Source organism: Eublepharis macularius, chromosome 8, assembly GCF_028583425.1.
Source record: "Eublepharis macularius isolate TG4126 chromosome 8, MPM_Emac_v1.0, whole genome shotgun sequence".
In the NCBI taxonomy this organism is placed as follows: domain Eukaryota; kingdom Metazoa; phylum Chordata; class Lepidosauria; order Squamata; family Eublepharidae; genus Eublepharis; species Eublepharis macularius.
Window position 1 is genome coordinate 111,765,086 of NC_072797.1, and position 14,675 is coordinate 111,779,760.

Below are 14,675 nucleotides of genomic sequence, written 5' to 3' on the forward strand. Positions count from 1 at the left end.
GAGTGGCTGTTTTTAAAAAGACTTTCTGTCCCAAGAATAGTAAATTTTCATGGTTTTCATATTTTTAGTGACCCTGAAATACCAACAGTGAAAAATCTGGGGTCAATAACTGCAAAAGCAGCCCAGCAGATTCCACTGGCGGGCAAGAAGGATGAGCAAGAGCAAAATAAGATGGAACAGAATGAAATGCCTTCTTCTGCTGTACAATTAGAAAGCACAACCAAGTCATGCCATAGAAAGGTGAAGTATGATTTGAGAATGTTTAATTCTGCTGCCTTTTCAGTGTTACCAACAAATACGTAATGCTAACCAAATGCAATAACCCACCTCTATCAATTATTAGGAAATTGCAGTTCATTTTCCTGAAGAGGTCTAATATACAATCTGTCTAATTTCCAGCAGTTACATATAGGACACAGTCTGTAATTATTTCATGGTGTTACTAGTTTTTTTGTAGTCATTCTCGCTTTTAAAAAAAAGATATTGACCATTTTTTAAACCTGTTTACATATCCATTTTAGCTACTTCTAAGTAAATTTCTGGGATACATATGGCTGGAAAAACTCCCATTGGAAGTTTGTTCTCATTTCTCTTCAACAACAGCATTAATTTGTTTAGTGGTATTTGACAACAGCATTCAGCTCCTTGCAGAGAATTTTGTTAGTAGAGGGATTGCTCAGGTATCCAAGAATAGAGGAGTATGGGTATTCTAGTTTACAAGTTGAATGCCTTGAGAAGCATTTGTTGGAGGCTACAGAGGGCTGAATTTATAGGTTTCCCACAAATGAATGGTCAAAAATTCCCTTCCTTCTGTAGATCTGTGATGAGTGTTATTCTTAGGGGGATTCCCTGTTTCCAAGGGCAGCATTTCTGGGGCCAGTGTAAAATGTGATGAGACAATCACATGCCACTGATGGAAATCCCTTCCATCAGTGAAAACTACTAGTGGATCCAAGCAATTGCATGTTCTCCCAGGTATGAACAGAAGAGTAACACTTCTGTGATCATTTAAGAGATTGTAACGTTACCAAAGTGCATTTCATGCTGCTCTGATAACATCTAACAAGAGTAACCATGTGGGTGGAAAGACTATGTGAGGCATAGTCAACAAAAGATAAGTAGAGTCCCACTGGATTAGACAAAAGATCTAGCTAGGCCAGCATACTATTTCCCATGGCCTTCCTCATTGGCTTCCTGCTTTTGATAAATTTAAATAAATTGTTTTAAGTTGTATTATTATTTTAGCAATATACTTCTCAAATTATTTTTCTTGCTTTGTCATCAATTCACATTAGTTTTGTCAGAGCCTGTGTTTCTTCTCTTCTTCATTTGAATGATGTTTCCACTTTGTATAAAGGTAACATTCTGGTCTTTTATGGCTTCTTTGACTTGTTAACCAGGGTGGCATCCTCTAGCATTTAATGATAGCTTTTGTAATCTGTGGTATACATTCTTTCCAAGCTTCTATTATTATGGTTTTAAATAACTCTGAAGTGTCCTAAAGAAATTTCAACCTTTTTCTCTCCCTTTCAGCCTCCTTTTGACCATTTCCCTTAAGCCTTTGAGAAACTTCCTCTTTTGAAATCAATAACATGATGTTGGGCTTTTCTGGTCAGCTGGGGAAGGATCTGTGCGATTCACTCAGCCGACATGTTCTCTTAAGAGATGGGATCAAAGTGGCATGGCATCCAGCAACAGTGAAGCAGCAATTACGCTGCTCTAAAAAATTATGAATGAGCTCTTAAGCAACTTTTGGATGAAGTCAGTCAGCCCCAGCACTGTAATTTTTTTCACTAATACTTTTCTAGTTGCTGTTGCTGAACTCAATGATACCTGTTTTTGATGCTATGTTAAGAGGATAAGATCTGTAAGCTCCACAGAAGAACTAGATGCCTTGGGATGTAGTCTTAACGATGGGTACAACATATATGAGTTGTAGTATACTGTGATGGCAGTGTGTACTTTGGAGATGGACTAGGTAAATGCCAACATTTGATATCTGTGGAGTAGTTTTCCAATTAAGCACCATTCCCATATACTTTATGCTTTCACCTTATTAACGAGCATGTTCAGCAGTCTCTTCTATTGATCTCAAGAATATGAAACAACCTACTAGCAGCAATCCAACAAAGTTGCTTTTCTCTTCAAATGTCACACCTGCTGATTTGTTGATGCAGGAAAGAAGAATCTTCAACTTTAAAAATGTTATGTGCATTCTGTGTACTTATTTGTTTTTATGACTGCCACAGGACAAAGAATTAGCCCATTACCAAAAGAAGATGACACTTAATTCTGTGCACATTAGTAAAGGTAAGAGTCTCAAACACTTTTTGCAATAGCTATTTAAAGCAGAATTGTTTTTGCATATATATATATATATATATATATATATATATATATATATATATATATATATGTTTGTATAGACAGTTAAACATATGTGATCAAATCCAGTTAAATATCATACTTCTCTTTTCTCACCACATCCCATTACCTGGATTTCGAGAATTAAAATTATAATTCATATTAGGCTAATTAATTTGCAAAACATCGGGGGAGAGAAGCCTTTGACCAATTAAAGGCAGTTGACCAGGGTTGAAATGGGGTCCAAGATGGCCTGGCTTCCACTTTTCTATCCACTTGAATCCCACATCGTCCTGAGGGAAACATATGGAGAACATATTGATGAAGATGGCAGTCCTGGATGGCATTGTTGATGGCTGCATCAGTGCTGATTCAGTATAATGTGGATGTTGTCATTATGTGTTGCGCTCAGGGGCTGGGCTCGCTGGAGGCACCTGGTGGGCGCAGTGGCTTTCGAGTAGTCAGGCAGTCCAGAGTCACACACAAATAAGTCAGTCTGATAATCAGCAGGCAGAAGCGCAGTCAGAAGACAAGTCAAGGTCATAAGCTGCAAGTTCAGTCCAAGGGGGAGCAGACGAGAGAGAGTCATAAGAACATAAGAACATAAGCAAAGCCATGTTGGATCAGGCCAGTGGCCCATCCAGTCCAACATTCTGTCACACACAGTGGCTAGAAATCCAGTGCCATCTAAAGGACTGTCAGTGAGGCCAGGACACCAGAAGCCCTCCCACTGCCTTCCTTCCAGCACCAAGACAACAGAGCACCACCTCCCCACAAAGAGAATACCATCTATCTCCTGTGGCTAATAGCCACTGATGGACCTCTGCTCCATATATTTGTCCAGTCCCCTCTTGAAGCTGGCAATGCTTGTAGCTGCCACCACCTCCTGTGGCAACGAATTCCATGTGTTTATCACCCTTTGTGTAAAGTAGTATTTTCTTCTATCTGTTCTAACCCGACTGCTCAATAATTTCATAGAGTGCCCACGAGTTCTTGTATTGTGAGAAAGGGAGAAAAACACATCTTTCTCGACCTTCTCTAACCCGTGCATTATCTTGTAAACCTCTATCATGTCTCCCCTCAGTCGTCTTTTCTCCAGGCTAAAGAGCCCCAAGCGCCTCAATCTTTCCTCATAGGGAAAGTGTTCCAACCCTTTAATCATTTTAGTTGCCCTTCTCTGTACTTTTTCCAGTGCTATGATATCTTTTTTAAGGTGTGGCGACCAGAACTGTACACAGTACTCCAAATGAGGCCTCACCATCGATTTATACAGAGGCATTATGATACCGGCTGATTTGTTTTCAATCCCTTTCCTAATAACCCCTAGCATAGCATTAGCTTTTTTTATGGCAGTCGCACACTGTGCTGACGTTTTTAGTGAGTTATCTATCATGACTCCAAGATCTCTCTCTTGGTCAGTCTCCGCCAGTTCAGACCCCATCAACTTGTATTTATATTTTGGATTTTTGGTTCCAATGTGCATTACTTTGCACTTGGCTACATTGAACCTCATTTGCCACATGGATGCCCACTCTTCTAGCCTCGACAGATCCCTTTGGAGTGCCTCACAATCCTCTCTGGCTTTCACCACCCTGAACAATTTCGTGTCATCTGCAAATTTAGCCACTTCACTGCTTAATCCCAATTCCAAATCATTAATAAACAAGTTAAAAAGCATTGGACCCAATACCGACCCCTGTGGCACCCCACTGCTCACCACCCTCCACTGTGAGAAGTGCCCGTTTATACTCACTCTCTGTTTCCTATTAATTAGCCAGTTTTCAATCCACAAGAGGACTTGGCCCTTTATCCCATAGCTACTGAGCTTACTTAGGAGCCTTTGATGAGGAACTTTGTCAAAAGCTTTCTGGAAGTCAAGATAAACAATATCTATCAGGTCTCCCTTGTCCACTTGTTTGTTCACTCCCTCAAAGAACTCTAACAGATTGGTGAGACAAGATCTTCCCTTACAGAACCCATGCTGAGTTTTCCTCATCATAGTCCAGTAACTATGCCGAGGTCAGAGTCCAGAGATTCGATCCAGATGAGGCAAGGGGCAAGGCAAGGTACACGGCAAGGACACAGGCTTCTAGGCGCCAGGCTCAGGTCACTGGGAGTGGCGAGCTATGTTGCTTCCACACTGAGCCCTGCTCAGCATCTCTGTTTTATCCTCTGCTCTGGTTAAGAGGCTAGGGCGCAGGTGTCTCCTCTGGGCCTGATTGCACTGCCTTGCTTTCGGAGCTCAATCTCACCCTGCTCTGGACTTGTAATCATGCGCTCTGACACCATTTCCAAACCACTGCCCTTGCCTGGTTCCTCCTCTTCCTTGCGGCTGGCTCGGGCAGCTCAGTCCTCTCTGCTGACGGAGTTTCCCATGCTCTGCTGGTAGAAGCTTGCTCTGCCAGCTCCTTGAGCTCCTCGTCCTCTGAAGAAGACTCGAGGGCAGGTGGTAAGTTATTGGCCCGAGGCAGGGCCATGGCACCATGGAACCAAGAAATCCCTGAGGAGAGGGATATGGAAGGGCTTTGTGCTGAAAGCTCAGTCATATCCCTAAGACCTCTTTCAGACTTCCTTTTAAAAACTTGGCATGTAAGGGGATTGCCTCCTAGAGAATACATGGATGTTCTCTAAGTTGCCTTCTGTGCTGCTCTGTAATGTGTGGTCTGTGCCTCCAGTTCAGGAAAAGAGGCCAGTATATAGAAAAGAAGAAATGTTTCATCTAGGAAAATTCCACACTTTCTTTCAGATACTGTTTCTGACCAGAAGGAGGTGGTTTTGTTTGTTTTTGCTTTGTAATCTCAGTATAGATATTCCACAAGGATCTTATTTGGACTGCTAATTCACAGTTGGTGGACTGAGAAATGAGCCACTGCTCTTCCGAGTCAGCTTTCTCCCTCAGACTGACAGGGTGATGATCTGCATAGTGTCCTGCAGCTCCCATTTTATCTAGCAGAGGAACATTCTTGCCACCCTTCAGTGCCACACCAACAGCTTGATTGAATCGTGTGCAGTGAAAGAGAGGCCCCAGGTAGAGGGGAGCCTGGGCCTTTCACCTGTCATTCTGTGCTACCTTTTGCATCATAGGGCCTGGAGAGGACAAAAATGAGAACAGGCTGTCCAAACATGAGTAAATTTACCTGTACTTAAAGCATGCCAAGCTCTTGTCCTGCTGATCAAGTATCCGTGAGTCATAATTCCATCAAGGAGAAGTAGAAGTGTCTGACCATCGAGAGCGCCCTCAGTGCTTACTTCCTGTGATGTGTGGGATGCAGTGGTGTAGCTAAGAAGTTGGGGCTTATCTTCAGTCCTTCTCAGAATCACTACCCTCTCCTCCTTCACTTGACAAATGAATGTGAATACCTCCAAGCATGAACTGGCATTTCTGCTTGATGGCTGTATTTGAACATGTTCTTCCAAGTGAATGGGAGGAGTTTCTCAGGGAGAAAAAAAACACTGTCAAGTTTTATCCTTTTTCTAGGGATGTCAGGCTGGTTATTTTCCTTGTCTTTTTATGGATGTATCAGCCTCAGCTCTTAGTCAGAGCTCTTTTGTCCTGGTTAGTCTGAAACTGAGCTCTCAGATCAGCTATTCATTTGCAACTTCTCTCTGATTGCGTCTTAATGGCAGATGTTAATTAATATTACGTTAAATTGTCTGCTTCTCTAGTTCAGATTCCTAAGTTCTCATCCCCCATCCAGTACAAACCTCCTCGATCTGCTTTGTTTGGCAAGAGGTTTCTCAGGTTGCTTTTGAACAAATTGATCATTGACCTGATGGAAAGATCTGCAAGCCCAACACATTTGGTCTGGAATTGACAGTTCTACTAAGATGAACCCTTAATACCATCTCAGAGACTATAACATCATGATCTGTGTTTCAGTCTCATTTCTTCCAGGGAATCTGAAAATCTAATGGAATGATCCATCCAAAAGCTGCTGTAGTCACAGGGTACTAAATACTTGACAGTATAGTAGCCTTTATACATTTTATGACTTCAAAAGCAGATGCTTTCCATTCCAGATTCCTACATCTGCAACCAGCACTCCCCAACCCTATGAAAGGTCCTTTAAAAACCAGACTGCCATCCTCTAGGGTTTCTTATACTCAGAATTTTTACATGATACTTAAAGAAACCAGAACACATGTATGTAAATTTTCTGCTATGAGGGGCAAAAGAATAAAGATAATAATAACATTCGATTTATATACCGCCCTTCAGGACAACTTAACACCCACTCAGAGCAGTTTACAAAGTATGTTATTATTATCCCCACAACAATCAGGTGGGTGGGGCTGAAAGAGCTCTGAAAGAGCCGTGACTGACCTAAGGTCACCCAGCTTACTTCAAGTGGAGGAGTGGGGAATCAAACCTAGTTCTCCAGATTAGAGTCCTGTCATTCTTCACCACTACACTGAAGTTATTAAGGAAATAACTCTGTGTCAGGTTCTCTATCTTTTAAATTCATTTAAAGATTTTATGCTACCTTCCTTCCGACTCATCATCAGGAATTGTTATGGTTCTGACCTTATGCATGGAAGATACTTATTTCCTTGTCTAGTTCATTGGTTGCGCCTTTAAATATTAGAGAATTGTTAGAGTAGTGTTAGATAACTTGGAGCAGAGATAATTTGGAGTTACAAGTTCAAGTTTTTGAACTTGTAGGGACCTTTGGGATTTTGAGAGGGAGTGGTGTGAGCACCAATGGAAAATTCCTGGTGCAGAAGGTGAAGTCAAACACAATACCTCCCTCCTCGCTTTGCAAAAGAATCACAGAAGGGAAATTAAAAAAAACAAAAACAAAGATGGTTTTTAGGTGGGTAGCCATGTTGGTCTGCAGTAGAACAGCAAGATCTGATTCCCGTGGCACCTTAGAGACCAGCAAAATTATCAGGGTGTAAACTTTCACGTGTCAAAGCTCCCTTGTTAAGACCAAAAAAAAAATTTAAGGAAAGGCCATGGAGGAGGAAGGGAGAAAAGAGAAGGGGAACCCTGACGTGGAGAATGACCAACTGAGTTCTTTCAAAGTTCTGTTTCTTGAATTGTCTTCTGTGCTAAACCAGCCCACTTTTTAAAGTCTTAACGCTGCTTCCAGTTATTAAATAATTAAGGGAAAATAGTAGAATCCTGACTTTTGGAGTCTTTAACCCTAAGTATATCAGTGTTCTTGTAAATCTGGCATGAGATAATGTGGTTGTGGTTAATGTTATAATTTCCCATTTTAAGCCATTGATTGATGAATTAATTGGAGTAATCTTTCTGGTACTGTGTTAGTTCTTGCTAATGTGGAAATTCTAATCTGGGATATTGCATAAAAGACATGAACAGTCTTTCTCTTTTACGTATGTCCTCCTGTCCTGAGCCAGGAGTACACCACCTATGTCAGTAGTGCCACTGGAGAGAACAGGTCAGTGGTAAAATCTCATTTGGCCATTTTTGTCAGCATAGGTGCATAATCTGGTATGTTTAATCTGCTGTGATGCAAATCTGGACAGACTTTTCAATTCTAGTAGCTGATTATTTAAAACTAATGTATCAGTTAATAAATAATAGTTAGATAATGAAACACATGTTTGACTTCTGGATTCCATAGAATGCTTACAGACACTAAAAAAGAGATCTATTTCTTGAATGATCTATGAAAGCTTTCAAATTAATTGCTGACGAATGTGACCAATGTTTAGTAAACAGAGAGAAGAAAAGAAATACTGTGATCCAGAAACCTGGCTGCTCCGCTTCTCTCTGGGGACGGATTACATCCTTACAGCAGCAATTAGCAGTTCTACAGAATTCAAAAAGAACGACAGTATTTGCTCTCCAAAAGTCTAAGGAAGAGAATAAAAAATTAACATCTCAGCTGCATTTGACTGAACAAAGACTTCAAGCCAGCAAGCACACTGTTCAGGTAAATACTTTTCTGCTGTTACTGTCTTGATATGCAAGAAAAACAAATCCCGTCATCAAACTGATCATGAATCCATCTCTTATCAATTGAAAGGTTGAATATCAACTTTTTTGGCTGAAACCTGATATTGCTATAATTCCCCCTCCCCACCGCTTATGCCTCCTTTGGCTTCCTAGGGCAACTAAACTATCCCTTTCCAGTAAAGTCTGCTTCAGTGCAGTTTTTGTGTCGCTACAGGGGAATGGAATTTTTTAATATAATATTTTAATTTAAAATATCAGTACCCCACAATGCTGTGTACCCAAGGTGGCCAGACCACCCTGTGGTTGATTTTTTGATCTGCAGCCAAAGCCAGCCAGACCTCCTGTGTTGTTCTGCTCTGGAGGAGTATTGCCCTATACTATAAAGTAACCATATGTGCTTCCATGTGCCTACACCTGGGACATCAGGGTGGGAATGATCACTCTTTGTATGAGCAGATATTTTAGTACTCTTTCATTCTACTGTCCTACCATTAGTAATTTTGCAAACAAGAAAGTACATTTTTTCCATTTCAGACTTTGCTGTCAAGGGGTAACATGCTAGACACGGAGTTGCTCTCCAAACCAATTGCTCTCCAAACCAAAGAAAATTATATGAAGAAGTTGCAGGAACGTGGGCATAAGTTATGAGTTCTACTCTAACTCTGTTTTTTTCTTGGCAACTAATTTGAATTTGCTACCAGCAATGAGTTAAGCTTGAAGTAGTGCTGCCAAAGGGAAAATCTAAACTTTTAAGCTACTTTCTAATGAAAATTATGGAGGTAAATTTTTTTTTAAAAAGTCATTGCTGGGAACTTATGCATTTTAGAAGAAGCATTGTGTTTCAAGAAGAAGTGTTAAGAAGACATTGTGTGGGTGTGTGTGCGCGCACGCATGCGGGCGTGCCGAATATGAAACTGATCTATGCTGCGAGTTGAGACGGTCAGTCCAGGGGCAACAGCAGATAACTGTCAAGCACTCCCAAACTTTTATGTTGCAGTCTTATGTTTGCAGGTCAGTTTGGCAGTATTGTAAAAAAAGCTATTATCAAAAGTATCTGTAGATTACTATGGAAGCAAAAACAAAAACCACAGAAACAGACAAAATTGTAAATATTAGTAAAACTAGTTGTCAAATATAACAATATTTGATTTTTTTCTTACATTTTGTTGCAGAATTATAATTTGCAACTGTAACATTTCTTCCTAATTCATGACTTCGGCTTAAATGGAATATAATAACATTGCATTTGCAAATGTTAACATAATATGCACAGACAAGATAACCCTGTTGACTAAACTGAACTGAAGGAAGTCCATTAACCGACATAGACAGATGTTCATGCAGTCAGTACTTATCATAATCTCCATGGACTCTGGTGGTATAAGATCAGCTCTAGATTTAAGATTTAAATGATCCAGATGTTCATTTTTAAGACAGACTTTGCAGTTCCAGCAACCTGAGGACTGGCTGACGGCTGCTGGTTTCTTAGATGTAAACCAGGAATGCTTTATGTATATTGCTGCATACATACGCTATGATTGTATATGTATGTAGACTGCAAATCTCAGAAATATGCAGGGATTTACCTAATTTTTTTGCTTATTTACAATCTCTGCATACAGTTCCAGGGTCCACATTGTGTTTTCTTTGCAGAGAAAACCATACACCTCATATTTTTTACAGCATTACTGTAGGGTGACTGCACATTTGGGACTTGGTCTGCAGTTTCCAAGGCTCATCAGAAGTACTGAAGCAAGGCCTTCTGTTTGTAAGTAAAGTAGTAAGGCTCTGCAATCAGTGTATAGAAATCACAGCTGGAGTTGTTACTTAATGTAAAAGTGATGGGATCTGATCTTTTAGGAGTTCCTTAGAAAAATGCCATGGAAGAATTATTGGCAAAATTCAGGAAAACTCTTTTTTTTTAAAGCTTGTTTTTTCCTGTACCTCCTGTGTCTAATGGTAGTGCAGAAATTTCCATCACCAGATGTCTGCTTATATTAAGACATTCTCTGCTGTACATACCAGAGTAATGACAATTATGCATGGGCAAGATATAACATTTTCAGAGGAAAAACACATAGAGACGCAAGGGATAGGAGATACAATGCAAAATTGCCATATTGTAATTTAAGTCAGTAATTATTGCCTTTTAAATGTAGCGACCCAATTACAAAGCCCCACCACCACAAAGTTACCCCAGAATCCTTTGCTCCAGTTCCCATAGTGCTACAGAAGTGGCACCACAGGAATAATTGCATTGTTTTATGGGTTGCCTTTGACATCTGAGAAGGACGGAGTAGCTGTGCAAACCCTCTTCATCTGAAAAGGCCAGGAGAAAAAAGGGAACAGACTTGCAACCCACCAGGCAACGTTTTGCAACTCCTTTGGGTAGCGCTATACAAAGGTTGCAAAGCAGTTCTTCAGCAGCATTCTTCCAGATGTGTAACTGTTGTTTCTTTTTAAAGCCTCTGCTTGGTGTTGCCATATTTCAACCTAAAGAATTCCTACAGTAGCATTTTAAAAATCACTGCAGGCATTTCTTGATGTTAGTAACTTGTAAAAGGAAATCTTTGTTGCCTTGTGCTTTCTCTGCTTTATGCGGAAAACCTCCTTAACATCTCAGAGCTTTGTGGGCTACAATGAGCTACCTTTTGGATTAACTGGGTGTATTTATAAAAAGAGATTGCTTTATTTATATTATAAGTGGTCCTCTTAAACAGAATTCATAAAAGGGAAAATAAATTCCATTATTGACATTTATTCTCTTTTCCCCTTTACCATCAAACCAAACCCAGTTTCACTATTTTTAATTTACATATATACGTCGTTGCCAAGGTTTCATCCTGCCAAACCATTGCATTGTAACTTGATCAGGAAACAAGATAAATAAACAAGGGGTGCGCCTATGTAGCTAAGATTCTTAAGGGCATAAATGGGGCATCTGGGGCTAAATCTTCCTGGAGTCAACAAGGAAAGGATCTGGCTTTGCTTCTTACCAGGACCTGACTACTTTCCATACTTAGAAGAAGATCCTCCTCCCCAAGTTCACTGCTAGTGGTAGTGGTTTTTGCTTTCTTCTGCAGCATGTTGTATAAGTCATCTGAAGCTATTTGCCCTGGAGTTTTTTCCAGGGACCACCTTTCTTTGCTTATGGCATAGCATGTCCTGCTTTGTATGAGTTGCTTTCGGGAATATTGTTGAATGGATAACAGCAGGTTGGTTGCAAATGCAATCGATTTTTTTCTTGCCTATTCCCATTTTATAATGCTAATTAGTGATTTCTTGAAAAATTACTAAATTTTAAAATAGAAGGACATGAAACAGTAAAACACTTTTATCCCATAGATTTGAGTTTCCACTATCAAACAAAATGCCTTTTATGTTTTACTGATCTCTAAAGCAGAATTGCTATTTAAAAAGTCTTCCATTATTAATGAACTTACATAGGCTACTTGTTGGAAATGTAGCATACTCATAAATTAAAGCAGCTAGTTGGCATGAATCAGATCTGTCTGAGTGCTAATATTATATTCATTGTAATGTAAACTGAATGTTGATAGATGCTAGATGCTAAAAAGGTATAATGTGGCAGAAGAACTGAATTATACTAGAGGATGGAGTACTGCTATTCAAACTATGCATAGTCTGGAACACAAGGCCAAGGGCATAATCCTCCCAAAGTTAAGTAGTTCTGTGTGAAATTGATTTTTCTGGCAGAACTAAACATGGGCTGGTTCTCTGGAACAAATTCATGGAGCTTAACTGTGCACAAACGATCAGCTGGATGACCAACCAATATACAAATTATAATCAATTTTAAAATTGATTATAAAAAATCAAAAAAGGAAAACAAAATTGGTAAATGTGGTTCAGTAATACTGAACTGGAAAAAAAATTTGCTATTCCCCAAATACCAAATTGTTTATCTAGTTTGATTTGGTATTGCAGAGTAAATTCAGTAAAGTTTGGCCATTGTTTCCTATAGGAAACTCAATTTGGATTTCTTACAGCGACCGGGGGGGCGGGGGGGAATCAGTTTTTAGACTGAATTTCACCAAATTTGCAAGGGACCTACGTCTGTCTTCTAATGATCCCCCAAGTTTCATAAAGATTGGACCTTGGACCCCAGGGGGCCATTTTTGCCCCCCCCCCAAGTAGAAGCTCATATGTTCCCTATGCATGTTCAGCACTTTGGCCAGTTTTGGCTAAATGAATCAATGACAACCTGAGTGTCTGGATGCTTCCCCCTTCCCCCTCCCCCCAGAAAATGCCAAGTCTTGGCTTTCATTCATTGTCTCTAAGATGATATTTACACTAACTGACTTTCAGCAAATGTGTACTATGATTTTGACTTTTAAACAGTATGGTAAAAAAATAAAATTGAGCCCTGATATATTTCATTAAATATAGACTGACAATATCCACAGTTGTCATAAGATTTCTGTGTGTTAGATATGCATGCCACACTGTAAATACATTCATAGATTTGTGAGAGATTTCCATTCAGCAGCTGCCCCACAAATACACCCCCCCCCCCCAATTTCTTGTTAAATTCCTTTGAGTTCAAACAGTAACTATCCAATTTGTCATACGAATCATTCAAACAAACTGCAGTCTGTACGCATGACTTTTTTCCTCTGAGTTTGAGGGGGAAAGTGTGTGTGTGTGTGTGTGTGTGTGTGTGTGAGAGAGAGAGAGAGAGAGAGAGAGAGAGAGAGAGAGAGAACTGTACATGTTCCAATCTGGATTGCAGCCATAGTGCTGAATAAATTTCAGATGGCTCAGAATCTCATCTACCAGAAAACTGATGAAATTAATTCTTGGTTCATCCATCCTTATGAATGACAATATTAGATTTTTTTTCAGGGAAGTTCCACACCTTTTTAATTTTTTGTTTTTAAAAAAATGTTTTTGTAGATTATTTTTATTGTTGTATTATCCAAAAACTAGTCCATGTAGTTTATTGAAAGCTCTTATCAAACTTTTCACACTCCATTTAACATGTACAACAATTTCCAACAAAGGAAATAACTGAATACTTCTTTTAGCAAATGAAAATGTATTTTTATTTAACCCTGTTGCTTAGAATTGTTCTTTTTGATGCAGTAGAAAGGGTCTTGGAATTGGATCCAAATCTGAAACTAGCCCTATTCCTTGGGCCCAAGCACAGCTTTTGAGGATCCAGAATAAATGCCTTACAAGGGCCATTCTCACACACATGACAATCCTATCTGTAAAATTTCATAAATCGTGAAGAAAAAATTTGTTTTAATTCTGAAATTACATTTTCTGCATTTCTGAAATTATACCATGGCCCACATTGGGGCTTTTCTATCATGCCCCCAAACATGCAACCCTCTTCACTGTTTTTGTCTCAGTTAACATTCAGCCCAATATCTTGAATAGATTGTTGGCTATTCTATAGCATTTTGTTTCGTCTTAATTTTTAAGACCAATTTTTTGGTCCCCACCACCACAACCAAGAGGAACAACACTGGTAAGAAATTTAAGTTACTTTCACTTTGGTCTACAGAGCAATTAATTTCAGGTATTTCAAATGATCAGGCATGCAACATGGAAGTCATGAAGTATAAGGGTGGTTTTTAAGAGCATACACATTTTTATGTGCTTTTTTGGCCAAATGTCCATTAATGCAGGCTTTTTGTTTTGTTTGGGTATTTTTTCTTGTCAGTAGATTTCTTTTTGCTGCCTTTTGGGGTGATATATTTTAAGACCAATTTTTAACTACTTTTTAATATTTTTTTCTATTTATTGTAATGGACCAATACAGCTGTCAATGTTTTAGATTAATTTACTTCTGAAGTTTTATTTTTCTGCCCTCTCCAAATTTATTTACTTATTTAAAACATCTAATAGCCGCCTTTCTAGCTTAAGGCACTCAAGGCAGCTTACAACAGACATGGTGGTGGAGAGTGGGCTCAAGTCATGACTGACTTATAGTGACTCCTGGCAGAGTTTTCATAGCAAGAGACTCACAAAGGTGGTTTGCCATTGTCTGGCTCTGTAACCCTCGTCGTTGATGGAGGTGTCCCATCCAATTACTGACCAAGGCCAACCCTGCTTAGCTTCTGAGATCTAATGAGAGCAGGCTCACTTGGGCTATCCAAGTTAGGGCACAACAGACATAAAAATACATACAGTTCAGTCTCTTGAAAGACAAAATAGGTAGCATAACTGCTCCTGTCCAACAGTACAGTGTCTGTAGTTCTGATGACTACTGTCTTGCTGAATCTTTTCAGCTTATGTCACAGTCATTGGCACCGTGCACAAAATCTATAGGGAACTCTATAGGGAATCTACACATTTCACTGAAAATTACTTGCAATTAATGTAAACCTCACTTGATAAATGAAGTGTGTGTGTG

The 14,675-nt window shown here is 39.5% G+C and overlaps 1 protein-coding gene across 1 annotated transcript in view; it reads left to right on the top strand.

Annotated features, from left to right (window-relative positions):
• The window catches only part of CNTLN (centlein), a 282,369-nt gene that overhangs the window by 192,101 nt on the left and 75,593 nt on the right, over positions 1 to 14,675 (top strand). The window contains exons 16-18 of the mRNA XM_054986823.1: positions 69 to 240; positions 2,250 to 2,310; positions 8,047 to 8,267. Coding sequence (XP_054842798.1) covers positions 69 to 240; positions 2,250 to 2,310; positions 8,047 to 8,267 — 454 coding nt within the window. The remainder of the gene's footprint in view (positions 1 to 68; positions 241 to 2,249; positions 2,311 to 8,046; positions 8,268 to 14,675) is intronic.